Here is a 14,618-nt window from a genome sequence, read left to right as displayed (position 1 = left end):
ACCATTCCTGAAGAGGAACTCGACCATGAACCAACAGCAGTTAATATTCCCAGAAGAGAAAGCTCTTGGTTCTGAAGGGGTATTCTGGCCACATGCCGTAGTAGCCATTTCCCTATCCCATTAACATCTCCCACTATTGTTCTAGATCACTAGGGAGTGGTTTGGGAGTGATTGCTAATGATACCTAGTGACTAAAGACTAGGAATGCTGTTCAGCATCCCACAGTGCACAGCCCTCTCCCCCCAACAAAGAATTCTCTGGCCAAAAATATCAATATTAAAACTGTTGTGTAACCCCTTTCTAGATTATAGAGATTCAGGTCTGAGCCTCACATGGAGTCAGTAAATTCCTTAAGTTGCTTTCAGTTTGAGCCCACAACCCAATTCTGTCTTACTCTTTCACTTGGGCAAGGAGAGTATGATAAGGAACAGAACCATACTTTTTACCTTCCTATTTCTTCTGCCTTGACCCTGTCTCTACTGCCCCAAAATAGAGTCCAGAGGGAACAGCTACAAAAACAATACATAAATTATGTTAGAATTTATTAAACATTATAATCTTTGCTTCATAATTATATAATCTACTAGTGGCCCTGTGCATGGATTCATGCACATTGAAAGGAAGCGGGGCCGTGTTCCCTCCTCTCTGGTTCCGGGGTGCGTTGCCTGAGAACCACCACTGCCAAGTCACCGCAGCTTGGCAGTAAACCAGTTCAGAGCTAACAGTGCCCCAGCAACAATGTAACCCATGGCCCGACCGAAGGTGGAGTCACGTGGCCCCGGGAGGAATCGGGCTCCCTCCTCTCTGGTTCCAAGGTGTGTCACCCGAGAACCACTGCTGCCACCACAGCTTGGCAGCTCGTGCATTCAGCATCTGCCCCCGGTGGTCAGTGTGTACCAGCCGGTCAGGACTGTCAGATGGTCAGATGGTCTGTTAGCCTTTTATGTATATACTAGGGGCCCGGTGCACGAAATTTGTGCACTGGGTGGGGGAGGGGGGGAGAGTGTCCCTCAGCCCAGCCTGCCCCCTCTCACATACTGGGAGCCCTCAGGCGTTGACCCCCATCACCCTCTGATCGCCTGATCGGCCCCTTGCCCAGGCCTGACGCCTCCGCCAGAGGTGTCAGGCTTGGACAGGGGACCCCCATCTCCCCCCGATCACTGGCTCTGGCCCCCGCCCAGGCCTGAGGCCTCTGGCCCAGGAATCATGCCTGGGCAGGGGACCCCCATCTCCCTCTGATCGCTTGCTCCACCCCCGCCCAAGCCTGACGCCTCTGACCCAGGCTTCAGGCCTGGGCAAGGGGACCATCATATCCCCCAATCCCCAGCTCCACCCCCCACCCAGGCCTGATGCCTCGGCCAGAGGAGTTGACCCTCATCACCCTCCGATCACCAGTCACCAGATCGGCCCCTTGACCAGGCCTGAGGCCTCCGGCAGAGGTGTCAGGCCTGGGCAGGGGACCCCCAGCTCCCCAAGGTTGCAGGCTCCGCCCCTGCCCAGGCCTAACGCCTCTGGCCTAGGCGTCCGGCCCAGGCAGCGGGGACCTGCAGTGGCAGCGGGGGGCGCCGCGATCGTGGGCTTTGCTTTAGGCCCAGGCAAGGGACCCCTAGCTCCTGGGACTGCCAGCTTCGACCATGCCCAGCTCCCATCGCTGGCTCCACCCCTACTTCCTGCTATCACTGGCCAGGGCGGCAAAGGCGCCCCAGGGCCGCCTTTGCCCTGCCCCCCAGCTCTTAGCTCCCCCCTGGGTTTCAGATCACTGTCAGTGGCAGGGGGCTTCTTCCTGCTTTCCCTTTCGCCTCCCTGCATTGTGCCTACATATGCAAATTAGCCGCCATCTTGTTGGCAGTTAACTGCCAATCTTAGTTGGCAGTTAACTGCCAATCTTAGTTGGCAGTTAATTTGCATATAGCCCTGATTAGCCAATGAAAAAGGTATCGCCGTACGCCAATTACCATTTTTCTCTTTTATTAGTGTAGATATATATTCTATAATTAAATAACATATATTTGGTACTACACTGAGTGGGACTTAGCACATATACTGTTCAATGATTTGATTATTTAAAATATAAGCTTTTCTCCTAAATATAGGTGAAAAAAATATGCTCCCTCAAAAGTGATCTCCTGCTTTTTTCAACTTTTTTTTTTTTTTAATATTTTTTATTAATTTTTTTACAGAGAGGAATGGAGAGGGATAGAGAGTTAGAAACATGGATGAGAGAGAAACATCGATCAGCTGCCTCCTGCACACCTCCTACTGGGGATGTGCCCGCAACCAAGGCACATGCCCTTGACTGGAATCGAACCCGGGACCCTTCAGTTCATAGTCCGGCGCTCTATCCACTGAGCCAAATCAGTCAGGGCCTTTTCTTCCTTTTATAAATTACATTCTGTGGGAATTATTATCCTGATGAAGAGCAGTCTCTTAAATATTAAATTAAAATATTGTAACAAAGGATTTTCTCCTCATGAGGTATAGCAATTACATGTTACTGTTTTAGAGCCATTAAGTAATATACCTTTAAAAACATCTGAGGGTTATGCTGACCCTTCAGTTAAGTTTCTTTTTCCTTCAAATATATTTATAGAGCATAGTCTGAAAGTCAAGGTTAGAGAAGCCAATGATTTACTTCTTCAAATGGAAATTTACTGCTCATGAAAGACACCGATTTAACAGCTCCAGTGGTCAAAGTCTTCATCTTACTGATAGGTATACTGTGTCCCTCAACGGTGCAGGCGCACTGTCCAACCTACCTGTTCTTTTTTCCTCCCAATATGCATCGGCTTTTTTTAGTAGTTGAAGATATGACTCTTCATAAATCATTTAGTTACTTAGTGATTTCTTTATCTCACTGCTAGATTGAAGGAGATGCAGCCTCAAGGTAAAAGATCTTTGGCCTCCTTTTGCTCTTCTTTTATCCAATTATTCCTTACTTCTATATTATATACCCATATATATTTCCAAATATAAAAATGTAAAGTATATGTAAATATAAAAGTATTATGTATATATAAATATATCTGGTTGTCACTGGTAATTAAGTACTTTCTTACATCCGGTCATATTAGATTACTTCAGTAAACGCTTATGCTCCCCCACACACACACACAAACTCCCTGCATTTGCAGCCCTGATAGGGTTCACCAGTGATGCAAGAGAGGATTCAAGGAAGGAGCCTGCCTCTGTGGCAGCCTGTGCTGAATAAATGCATGTATCTTTACGAGTATGACATTTGGAGGGCCTATTATGATTTCATTGACTTTAAGCCAAAAATTTTAGTTTGGGTTAAATATATTTTAGAAATATTTTCCATTTCAATCACTTTCTTCTTCTACGAACAAGTTTTCCCTGTGAGATTTCTATGGACACTTCTGGTGGAATGAATTCTTATACGGGGTAGGCAAAAGTAGGTTTACAGTTGTATATGCTGGTTTGTGTTATATAATGATTAGTGTTATTTTTTGCTTTATGCTTTAGAAAAGCAAAAATGTATATATACTTAGGTGCAGATATATCTCGTGGCCTCTCTGCTTTTAAGGCTTACTTTCCTTTACCAGTGACTGAATGAAACACTTTTCAAAGTGCCCCACTCTTCATAACTAGTATTTGTTGTGTGCTTCTGTGGGCTGGGTACTAAGCTAAATCTTCTACATGTATTACTTCATTTAGCTCTCACAACAATCCTGTAAGCTAAGGACTGTTATTGCAATGATTCCATAAGTGAGAATATTGAAATTTAGAGCGGCATCAATCAGTTTTAGCTGTTTATTTGACATCCGACTTCATTATCAGTATTGAAACTGTTGACAAAAGATGTAAGCGTTTTTCTTTCTCATTTTGCCCCCTCTGAGAATTTGCAATTCCTCCTCTAATTAATCTGAGAAACTGAACTTGCTGTAGTGCATTCAGGATGAGGAGGCCTGACCAATTTATAGTTGCTAAACCTGGAGGCAATCCTTCCAATACCCTCAACAGGTCCTTCACAGAAAGTGGCTCCCAAGTCAGGCTGTTCTGTCATTGCTCTCAGGTCATGGAGGGGCTCTTCAAGTCCGCAACAGCGATGGTTCTCGCCAGCTGTCCCGAGGATGTTGCGCTCTGCCACAGGTTCATTGCTCCGGGCCAAAAGGTAATTCGTTTGGTGGATAAAGCCCAGAACATCCACTCTTTATATATGTTAATGACATCTAATGAATACAATTACAGTTAATAATAAATTTTCTTTTTCTCTTTTCTTACCAAGGACAGATTAGAACATATGCTAAAAAACAACTTTTTAACGTAAGTAGACATTATACTTTCTCTGAACTTTACTCATACTTTAGCATCATTTATCACACTGTACTAAATTTTTTGCTTATATACGGGCTTATCACACTCCCTAGACTCATGAAAGACCTATGTTTTAATTATTTTTATACCTTTGTTTCTGGTTCATTGTCGATAATCAATGTTTCATGAATAAATTATAGCAATATAAATGAACATAGTAATTATTAACTGTATTAATGCAATTCAAACTAATACTAACTTTAGTAATCAAAATTGGCTCATTAAAAACAAACTTAATCCCTAGTTGGTTTGGCTCAGTGGATAGAGCGTCAGCCTGCGGACCCAAGGGTCCCGGGTTCGATTCCAATCAAGGGCATGTATCTTGGTTGCAGGCTTCTCCCCAGCCTGGCCCCTGGTTGGGGCTTATGCAGGAGGCAATCAGTCGATGTGTTTCTCTCACATGTATGCTTCTCTCTGTCTTTCCCTCTCTCTAAAAATCAATGGAAAAATATCCTCGGGCGAGGATTAAAAAGAAAAAAAAAACACTTAAAATACTTACATGTAATGTCTGTCTCTGTTTTTCTCTCAGTCTTCCCTTTTCTTTACCATCACTTGCTAAAATCTGATAATATATTCTAAACTTTTTTTGCCACTTTTTAAAAGCGTAACATATTATTGCCTTATTTCCACTATAATTCTGTTCAAGTAGTACTTGATACTTATTTCACCAACCATATTAATAAGAGAGGCATATAAGACTTAGTATTCAGTGTGTTTACAATCTGTATAGGAGATTGGACATTAGAAGAGTAGAAAATTGCTTCTGAAAAATAAATTGATAACATTCTTCACTTGCAGTCTTTAGGTTCGGGAAGTTTTTGTTTTAATAAAGACATCATCCCATCCTTGAGGAGGGGAATATAATAATTTGGCAGATTGACTGAGTTGAGAATTTCAGGTGTCAGCCCAAGCATGTCAAACTCGAGGCCTGCGGGCCACATGCCTTGTTTATTTGGCCTGTGTTAGTCTTTGAGTTTAACATGCTTGGCAGACTCTCAGGCTATAAGTTAAAAGTGATGATGAGTCCCTGATGCTGAATGATTAGTGAGGCAGCAGAAGTGGGCTCAGAAAAGAAGAAAATAGTCAGCCGTCCTGTGATAGAGAATAGAAAGGCAATGAAGTATAAGTGAGAGCTTTTGAGGGTTTTTTCTTTCACTTAAATTTATATTGAACTAGAGGCCCGGTGCACAAAATTTGTGCACTGGTGGGGGAGGGGTGTCCCTTAGCCCCACTTGTGCCCTCTCACAGTCTGGGACCCCTCGGGAGATAACAACCTGCTGGCTTAGGCCCACTCCCGGGTGGCAGAGGGCAGGCCCAATCCCTAGGTGCCTGCCCCGTAGCTGCTGGTCGGGCTCAGAGCAGGGCCGACTGGGGAGTTGGGGCTCCGCCCCCTGTCATGCACAGAGCAGGGCGGATCAGGAGGTTGCGATGCCACCCTCAGTCACGCTCAGGGTAGGGCCAATTGGGGGGTTGGGGCGCCGCCCCCTGTCACCCACAGACAGGGCCAATCAGGGGGTTGGGGCACTCCCCCCTGTCACACTGAGGGCAGGGCCGATGGGGAGGTTATGGCTCTACCCCGTCACACACAGACCAGGGCCCATGGGGGGGTTGGGGCACCGCACCCTGTCACACACAGAGCAGGGCCAATCAGGGGATTGGGGGGCTCCCCCCTATCAGGCACAGAGCAGGGCCAATCAGGAATGTGGGGTGCCTTCCCCTTTCACAAACAGAGCAGAGCGGATAGGGAGGTTGTGGCCCCACCCCCTGTCACACACAGAGCCACAGGGCAATCGGGGTTTGGGCGCTGCCCCCTGTCACACTGCTCCAGGGGCCAGGAGGCCTCGTGGCTCCGCTGATCCCAGTGCTAGGAGGCCTCGCAGCTCTGCTTGACACAGGGCCAGTGAGGCCTCGCTGCTCCGCTGATCCCGGATTCGGGAGGTTTTGTGGCTCCGCTGATCCCAGGCTGGGAGGCCTTGCTGTTCCACTGATCCCAGTGCTGGGAGGCCTCGCTGCTCTGCTGATCCCGGTGCTGGGAGGCCTCATTGTCTCCGCTGATCCTGGTGCTGGGAGGTCTCACGGCTCCGCTGATCTCGGGTTTGGGAGGCCTTGGGGCTCCGCTGATCCCTGTGCTGGGAGGCATATTACCATTTTACTATATAGGATAGAGGTCTGGTACACGGGTGGGGGCTGGCTGGTTTGCCCTAAAGGGTGTCCTGGATCAGGGTGGGGGACCCGCTTGGGTGCCTGGCCAGCCTGGGTGAGGGGATGATGGCTGTTTGCAGCTGGTCACACCCTCTTCAGGGTGGGGGTCCCCATTGGGGTGCCTGGCCAGTCTGGGTGAGGGGCTGAGAGCTGTTTTCAGGCTGGTGGGTGACTGACGCTCCCAGCCTCTCTTTTTTTCCTTATTTTTTATTCTGGGATTTATTTACTTTCTATGGCTGTCACTGGAGCTGAGAGCCGGCTTTAGCTCAGATCTCCGCTGCTGAAAGCAGGTTTCTGGACTTTGTTTACCTTCTGTATTTGAAACTTTGTTGCGACTCCAGCTCTGAGATCCTGGCTGACTGAAACCAGGTTTCTGGGGTTTTGTTTAGCTTCTATATTTGTAACAGTGTTTCTTAGAGAGCAGCTGAGAGGCCGGCAGCGGCAGGCGGGGAACGTTGGCTTCCTCCGTCACTGGAGCAAGCAAGCCTCCTGTTCCCATCAGTTGCCTGGCTGCCAACCACCATCTTGGTTGGCAGTTAATTTGCATATTTCCCTGATTAGCCAATGGGAAGGGTAGCGAAGTTACGGCTAATTACCATGTTTCTCTTTTATTAGATAGGATACTTACTATGTACCAGGCATTGCTTTAGAATCTAAAAACTGTCTCTTTTCTTCTGCTTCTAAGTTTTTATTAACGTGACTTTTTAAAAACAATCATCCATACCGGTGTGGGAGGTAAGGGTAGGAGGAGAGGGGACAGGTTGCGGGGAGGGGGATTATGCTCTCTTGGTAATAAAGTTCCAGGTTCATCCCAGAAAAATGTGGTCCTTAAAAAGGACCACTAAAAAGTGGTACAATCTTGTTCCAAAGGCTACCAGTTTGGGCTACAGTCAGCTTCTTAAGGACCCCAATGGTGTCATCAGTGTTGCACTTTCACGAGCTCTTTCTTCCCCATATGGTCGGTCGTTGTAAACAACCTCTATCATCCCTTATGGAGCTTGAATCGCCTGGAACCTGCTGACGCCACAACCTCCTTGCTCGAGAGCAGAGCCAGGTCCATAAAAACTGTATTAAAGCAGTGAACAAAGCAGATAAAACTCCCTGCCTTCACTAAGCTTACATTTCTGGTGGAGGTAATAATAGCTAAAAAACAAGATAAGTAAGTTAAACATGTAGTCTATTAAGGCCTTCAATTGACTAGATATGACCCACGCACATGATGGAGGTAAACTGCTTTACTCAGAGGCCATAGATTTAAATGTTAATCTCATCCAAAAGACACCTTTACAGAAACTTCCTGAATAATGTTTGATTAAATATCTGGGTACTGTAGCCCAGCCAAATTGACACATAAAATCAACATTCACAGATCAGGATAGTGGCAGTGGAGGTAGAGAGAGGTTTTTCTATTCTAGATATATTTTAAATTTAGAGCAAGCAGGATTTGCTGAGAGGGAGAAGGAAAGAGAAGAGTCAAGGGTGACTTCAATGCTTTTGTCCTATACTGCTGTAAAATTGGAGTTGCCATTAACTGAGATTGGGAAAGCCATAAGAGTAGCAGAGGTTTGGGAGAGAAAGGGGATGGTATCAAAATCCTTATCATTGGGAATCATTTTAAGACTGAGAATCTTTTCAGACATCCAGTTGTAGATGCTGGGTAGGCAGTTTGAGTGCACAGATGTGAAGTTTATAGGAGTGTTCTGGACATAAGCGTATTGATACAAGTAGTAATTAAGTAGATAAGGAAAGAAGTAATTTGGACATCTGAAGGAATTTGTGCTGGTGATGGAAAACCAGGGAGAAGATCTTAAGAGAAGTACTGTAGCTCCTACTTAATGAACTAGATCTTAGATTGGGGAAAAATATATCCACCATTCATTGACTATGAGCCTGTGATAAATTTCACAGATATTAATGATTCATTTTACCTTCACAACAACTCTGTGAGTAGTTCTTATTGCTATTCTGTAGATAAAGAATCAACTCGAAGAGAGTAGGCCAGTAAAAGAAGAGGTGGAGATTAAAACTTATTTCAAACTCATTTATCTAATTTCAAAGCTCATGCTTTCAACCACTATACTTCCTGTATTTGAAAGGGCTCTAGAGTTAGTGCTAGAATAGTTGTAGCTCCCCCACTGTCCTTAAGACCCTTACGTATCACTTAACTGTCGTGCTTTGGAGTCTATGTCCATAAAATACTAAAGTTAGGAAATGACCTCATGGTCAGTGCCATTTCATTCATTGCCATTACCATCATCCATCCCACACAGCACAAGTCATAGTTGAGGCTTAAATTTACATGTGTGACTATTTGTTAGTCCCTGTCACCTCCATGTGGTCAGAGGCTTGTTTATTTTGTTTACTATTATGCCCCCAGTGCTTAGCACAGTGCCTCTGATAGGAATTCGGCAACCTATTGAATACCTGAGTGAATTCATAAATGACATGTGAGTAACCATGGGGGGGGGGGTGAGGATATTCTCCTTTAGACTAGGTCCTCTCCTTGAGTTTTCCTATTAACTCCTATCACTATTTACTTTAGTCACTGAGTATAGTGAATTATGATTCAAAGGTCCTGGATTTTAATCCTGCTTCTGCCACTTATTAGCCATTAATGAATGAATTAATATTTATCAACTACCTACTGTGAGTTAGAAACTGTGCTACTCATTGAGGATTGCGTGGTGAAAATAGGTATGGATCGGTCCTGTTATAGAATTTAAAATCTAGAGAAAAAGATGAACAGTTTGATATTTGCATGAATAATTATTTAATTACAACTATGAACCTAATTAATAGTAAATCTTTAACCTTTCTGAACTTTAGTTTTCTCATCTGTAAAGTGGTCACTTGTCTTATATTATTGAAAGAGTCAAATGACTACTGCTGAAGCAAGTTGTCAGGCGAGATAACTTGGAAACACTCCTAGTTAAAGTATTATAAGATCCTTTTAAATGTATTGTTGAGTTCACTAGAAAGTAAAAGAAATTCCAGGAGCTAGAAGTGAAGAGGGAACTGAACACCAGAGGGATATGCATAAATGATATGATTCTGAGGATTCTCAAGGTGGAGGTGAAGGGGGGTTGCCAGTCTTTGTAACCAGGGATTTTAACAACCACAAGAGGACATGATAGGAGACCTAGGCATGATGATTAATTAGAATTGAGATACTTTCTGAAATATACACACACAAGATACTATCTTCTATAATAATAAAAGGGTAATATGCTAATTAGACCGGACATCATTCCAGATGTCATTCTGGACGGCCTTCCGGACGAAGCCAGGGCTGGAAGGAAGCCGGGACCCAGGTGCCTGCCGGCAAGGGGGTGGGGAACGGGGAAGCCAGGGTCCCAGGTGTCAGAGGGAAGCCTGTGCTGGCAGCCAAGGGAAGGAAGGAAGAAAGAAAGGCCTACCTTGCATGAATTTCGTGCATTGGGTCTCTAGTATGACCAAAATCTTTTCTGTAGATTTCAGTGTATTCTTGACGACTTGTTATAATTGTTTCATGTAAAAATATATTATTTAAGGAATTTATGTAGTAATTAAATTTTTAGCCTTTATCAAGCACAAATAGAATTCAGTTATTTTACATTTCCTTTATGGTATGGAGGTTTTTAAAATACAGAATCCTTACCTTTTTTTACTTGCTCTTTATTCATGTGTGCAAATTTAAGGCTATTGATGAGAATGCTATTGATGAGCTCTTTAGCATAGTAGTTTTACAGCTTTAAAGTAGTTTTCTTCATCCAACAATAAACATTGAAACGAAGGTGTTTGGATACTGTACCATGCAATTCCACAATGTCTTCTCCTCCCCTCAAAGCACTTTGGAAGTTCCTGGGAAGGAGAGGAAATAACCTGTATACATATCAAGAAAAATTAGTAGAGAGAGTTGAGGGCCATTAGAGATATCCAGTATCAGAACTGTAATTTGAACTTGAAAGTTCTGCCTCAACTTGAGGTGTGGAGGGAGTAGGGCAGCATGTCCAGAAAAAGCAAGAGACATTTGGACATGAGAACCATTTTTCTTAGAAATGGAACAGTAACATAGCAATGGCACAACATCCTTTTTGATTGCTCTTACATTTCTCAGTGTGATAAGTAGATCATACCATGTAACAATAGAATAGAACAACAGGCTGTCTGAGCAGGAAAGAACTTTAGGTAATATAATCCAGTCTCCTTGCTTACAAGTGAAAACACTATAATTTTTAATGTTTGTATACTACATTACAAAAAATTGTATAAAATGCTTCCGTCAAAGTGGGGTGATTTACATAGCTAGTAAGTGATAGTAGAGTCGGAGGGAAAACCCACATCTCTTGTTTTTATTGAACATATGAGACTCCGAGTGGTTTAGGCATTATCTTAGCAGTTAGAAGCTTAGACTCTGGTCAGCACATCAGGGTTTACTAGTCACATGAGTCATTTTTGGCAACTAAAACTTTCTAAGTTTTAGTTTCCCCTCTATAGGATGCTTGTTTAAAAATTATTCCTACTGCCAACACCAACATCATTCTTACCTTAGAAATTACCTGTTATTCAATACTAGGTTTTTAATTTGAATAGAATTTTTATCTTTGAAAAAAGTTATCACTCAAAGCATAGCTTTGAGGGCTTTATTTGGACTGTAAGACACAACTTTCTGATTAGTTATTATAGCATGAACTTCATTTCTGCTTCAGAGAATAAGTTTGTGTTGGGTAAGTTATTTTTTGAGCTTGAAGTTCTGGAGGAACTTTATAGATTTTTGTTTTTAATCATCCAAAGTGCTGTTTCAGAAGACCTAGGGAAATTGACATTTTCATATTTTAGTGGACATAATTGGTGTAACTCTATAAAAGGGCAACAATATCTTTGGCAATATCTTTCAAAATATATAAAACTGCAAATGCCAACACACTTTGATCCAACAATTTCATTTTTTTTCATTTGCAAAATTAGTATATGAGAGTCATTTGTAGCATAAAATAGGTATATGTAGTAATGATTTATAGTAGCAAAGATTGGAAATAGCTGAAATATCTACCCACCAGTAGATGACTGGCTAAAACTAATTAGGATACATCCACAAAATAGAATATTACGTAATAGTTCAAAAAATGAGGAAACTTTTCATATTCTGATGTGGAAAGATCTGCAAGGTATATTTTTGCATAAGTAATGATGTAAGAGTGTATGGTATGTATGCTATGGCTGCCATCTATTTTTTATAGGGAGATTATATATTAACTAGAGGCCTGGTGCACAAATTCATGCACCAGTGGGATGCCTCGGCCTGGCCTGCAGGATCGGGCCAAAACCGGCTCTCCAACATCCCCCAAGGAGTCCTGGATTGCGAGAGGGCACAGTCCAGGCCGAAGGACCCCACCAGTGCACAATCAGGGCTGGGGAGGGACTATGGGAGGGCTCCAGGGCATGCCCGTCTCACTCAGTCCTGATCAGCCAGAGCCCAGCAGCAAGCTAACCTACTGGTTGGACTGTCTGCCCCCTGGTGGTCAGTGCACATCATAGTGACTGGTCGACTGTCTGCCCCTTGGTGGTCATTGCACATCATAGTGAGCAGTTGAGCAGCCTTAGCATGTCATTAGCATATTATGCTTTGATTGGTTGGACGACCGGACACTTAGCATATTAGGCTTTTATTATATAGGACTAGAGGCCCGGTGCACAAAAATTTGTGCACTGGGGGGGGGGGGTCCCTCAGCCCAGCTTGCCCCCTATCACATACTGGGAGCCCTAGGGGATGTCCTACTACCTGCTCCCTGCTCCCCTTGGGGAGCGGGCCTAAGCCACAGTCTGGCCTCCCTTTGTGGGAGTCGACTAGGCTGATCAGGGGAAAGCACCAGCCCCATCACCCCACTGCTGCTGCCACTGCCAGTCACCGCAGCCACCAAGGTGTTTTCATCAACACGGACTCCAGTCCCTTTACCATGAAAAAATGACAACTTTCTTTAGGCATTTTCAAGAAGTGTCTTTCATAGGATATGACCTACCTTCCTTCCTTCCTTCCTTCCTTCCTTCCTTCCTTCCTTCTCTCTTTCTTTCTCTCTTTCTTTCTTTCTTTCTTTCTTTCTTTCTCTCTTTCTCTCTTTCTTTCTCTTTCTCTCTTTCTCTCTTTCTTTCTCTCTCTTTCTCTCTCTCTCTCTTTCTTTCTTTCTCTCTTTCTCTCTTTCTTTCTCTCTCTGTCTCTTTCTTTCTTCCTTCCTTTCTTTCCTTTCTTTTCTCCTCACCTGAGGATATGTTTCCATTGATTTTTAGAGAATGTGGAAGAGAAAGGGAAAGACAGAGAGAAGCATCAAAGTGAGAGGAACACTTTGATTGGTTGCCTCCTGCATGAGCCCTGACCTGGGCCTGGGCCAAGGAGGAGCCTGCAACCTAGGTACGTGCCCTTGGTCAGAATTGAACCCAGAATCTGCGTTAGGCAGGCCGAGGCATTATCCACTGAGCCAAACCAGCTAGGGCAGGATATGACATTTCTTAACTCTCCAGCAGCAGATCTTCCTTTTTTTCTCCAGGAGTGTGGTAAAAAAAACCCTAGATCACCTACTTGGACTCTTATTACCCAAGTTACTAAGAATATTACCAATGGCATACAGGGAGCTTAGCCAATCAGCAATCAGAAAAGGTGTTTCCTCTGTAGTTCACACCAGTTGCCGGTTTGGCCCCTGCCCAGGCCTAACGCCTCTGGCGAGTCATTATCCCTGGGCCGGGGTACCCCCAGCTCCCTGCCGCCATGGCCATCAAGGATCGCTGGCTGGCTCCGCCCCGGTTCCCAGCCACTGCCACCATCAAGGATCACTGGCTGGCTCCGCTCTGGCCCAGGCCTAATGGGCCGGTGCACCCCCAGCTCCCCGCCGCGTCCATCAAGGATCACTGGCTGGCTCCGCCCCGGTTCCCCAACGCTGCCACCATCAATGATCACTGGCTGGCTCCTCCCCGCCCCAAGCCTAAAGCCTTGGCCGAGGTGTTAGGCCTGGGCCAGGGCACCCCCAGCTTCCCGCTGCCGCCATCAACGATCGCTGGCTGGCTCCGCCCAGGCACAGGCCTAAAGCCTCTGGCCGAGGTTTTAGGCCTGGGCCGGGGCACCCCTAGCTTCCCGCCGCCGCCGCCATCAAAGATCGTTGGCTCAATAATCGCTGGCCGGCTCCGCCCCGCTCAGGCTTAAAGCCTCTGGCCGAGGTTTTAGGCCTGGGCCCGGGCACCCCCAGCTCCCTGCCACAGCCACCATCAAGGATTGCTGGCTGGCTCCGCCCCCGTTGCCCGCCGTCACCATCAACCATCGCTGGCTCAACAATTGCTGGCAAGCTCCTCCCTGACCCAGGCCTAAAGCCTCAGTCCGTGGCTTGGCACCTACGTATGCAAGTTAACCACCATCTTGGTTGGCAGTTAATTTGCATATCACCCTGATTAGCCAATGGGAAGGGTAGTGAAGTTACGGTTAATTACCATGTGTCTCTATTATTAGACTAGAGGCCCAGTGCACAAAAATTTGTGCACTCGGGGTGGAGGGGGAGTCCCTCAGCCCGGCCTGTGCCCTCTCGCAGTCTGGGACCCCTCGGGAGATAACGACCTGTTGGCTTAGGCCTGCTCCCGGGTGGCAGAGAGCAGGCCCAATCCCTAGGTGCAGCCCCTGGTCGGGCTCAGAGCAGGGCCTATTGGGGAGTTGGGGCACCGCCCCCTGTCACACTCAAGGCAGGGTCGATGGGGAGGTTGCGGCGCCACCCCCTGTCATGCACAGGGCAGGGCCAATCAGGGGGTTGGGGCGCTGCCCCTGTCACGCACAGAGCAGGGCCCATCAGGGGGGTTGGGGCTCCGTACCCTGTCACGCACAGAGCAGGGTCAGTCAGGGGGTTGAGGAGCTCCCCCCGTCACTCACAGAGTAGGGCCGATAGGGGAGTTGGGGCACTGCCCCCTGTCACACTCGGGGCAGGGCGGATCAGGGGGTTGGGGCGCCACCCTCTATCACCCACAGAGCAGGGCCAATCAGGGGATTGGGGCGCTGCCACTGTCACACTCAGGGCAGGGCGATGGGGAGGTTATGGCTCTACCCTGTCACACACAGAGCAGGGCCCGTGGGG

At 45.9% G+C, this 14,618-nt stretch overlaps 1 protein-coding gene across 1 annotated transcript in view; it reads left to right on the top strand.

The window, feature by feature from the left end:
• The window catches only part of NARS2 (asparaginyl-tRNA synthetase 2, mitochondrial), a 127,197-nt gene that overhangs the window by 86,840 nt on the left and 25,739 nt on the right, over positions 1–14,618 (top strand). Inside the window, exons 8-9 of the mRNA XM_081098077.1 lie at positions 4,031–4,129; positions 4,244–4,281. Coding sequence (XP_080954203.1) covers positions 4,031–4,129; positions 4,244–4,281 — 137 coding nt within the window. The remainder of the gene's footprint in view (positions 1–4,030; positions 4,130–4,243; positions 4,282–14,618) is intronic.

This window comes from Myotis nattereri, assembly GCF_964212035.1.
Source record: "Myotis nattereri genome assembly, chromosome: 9".
Lineage (NCBI taxonomy): Eukaryota > Metazoa > Chordata > Mammalia > Chiroptera > Vespertilionidae > Myotis > Myotis nattereri.
Note: the sequence above shows the minus strand (reverse complement) of the source record. Positions and strands in the feature narration are given on the sequence as shown.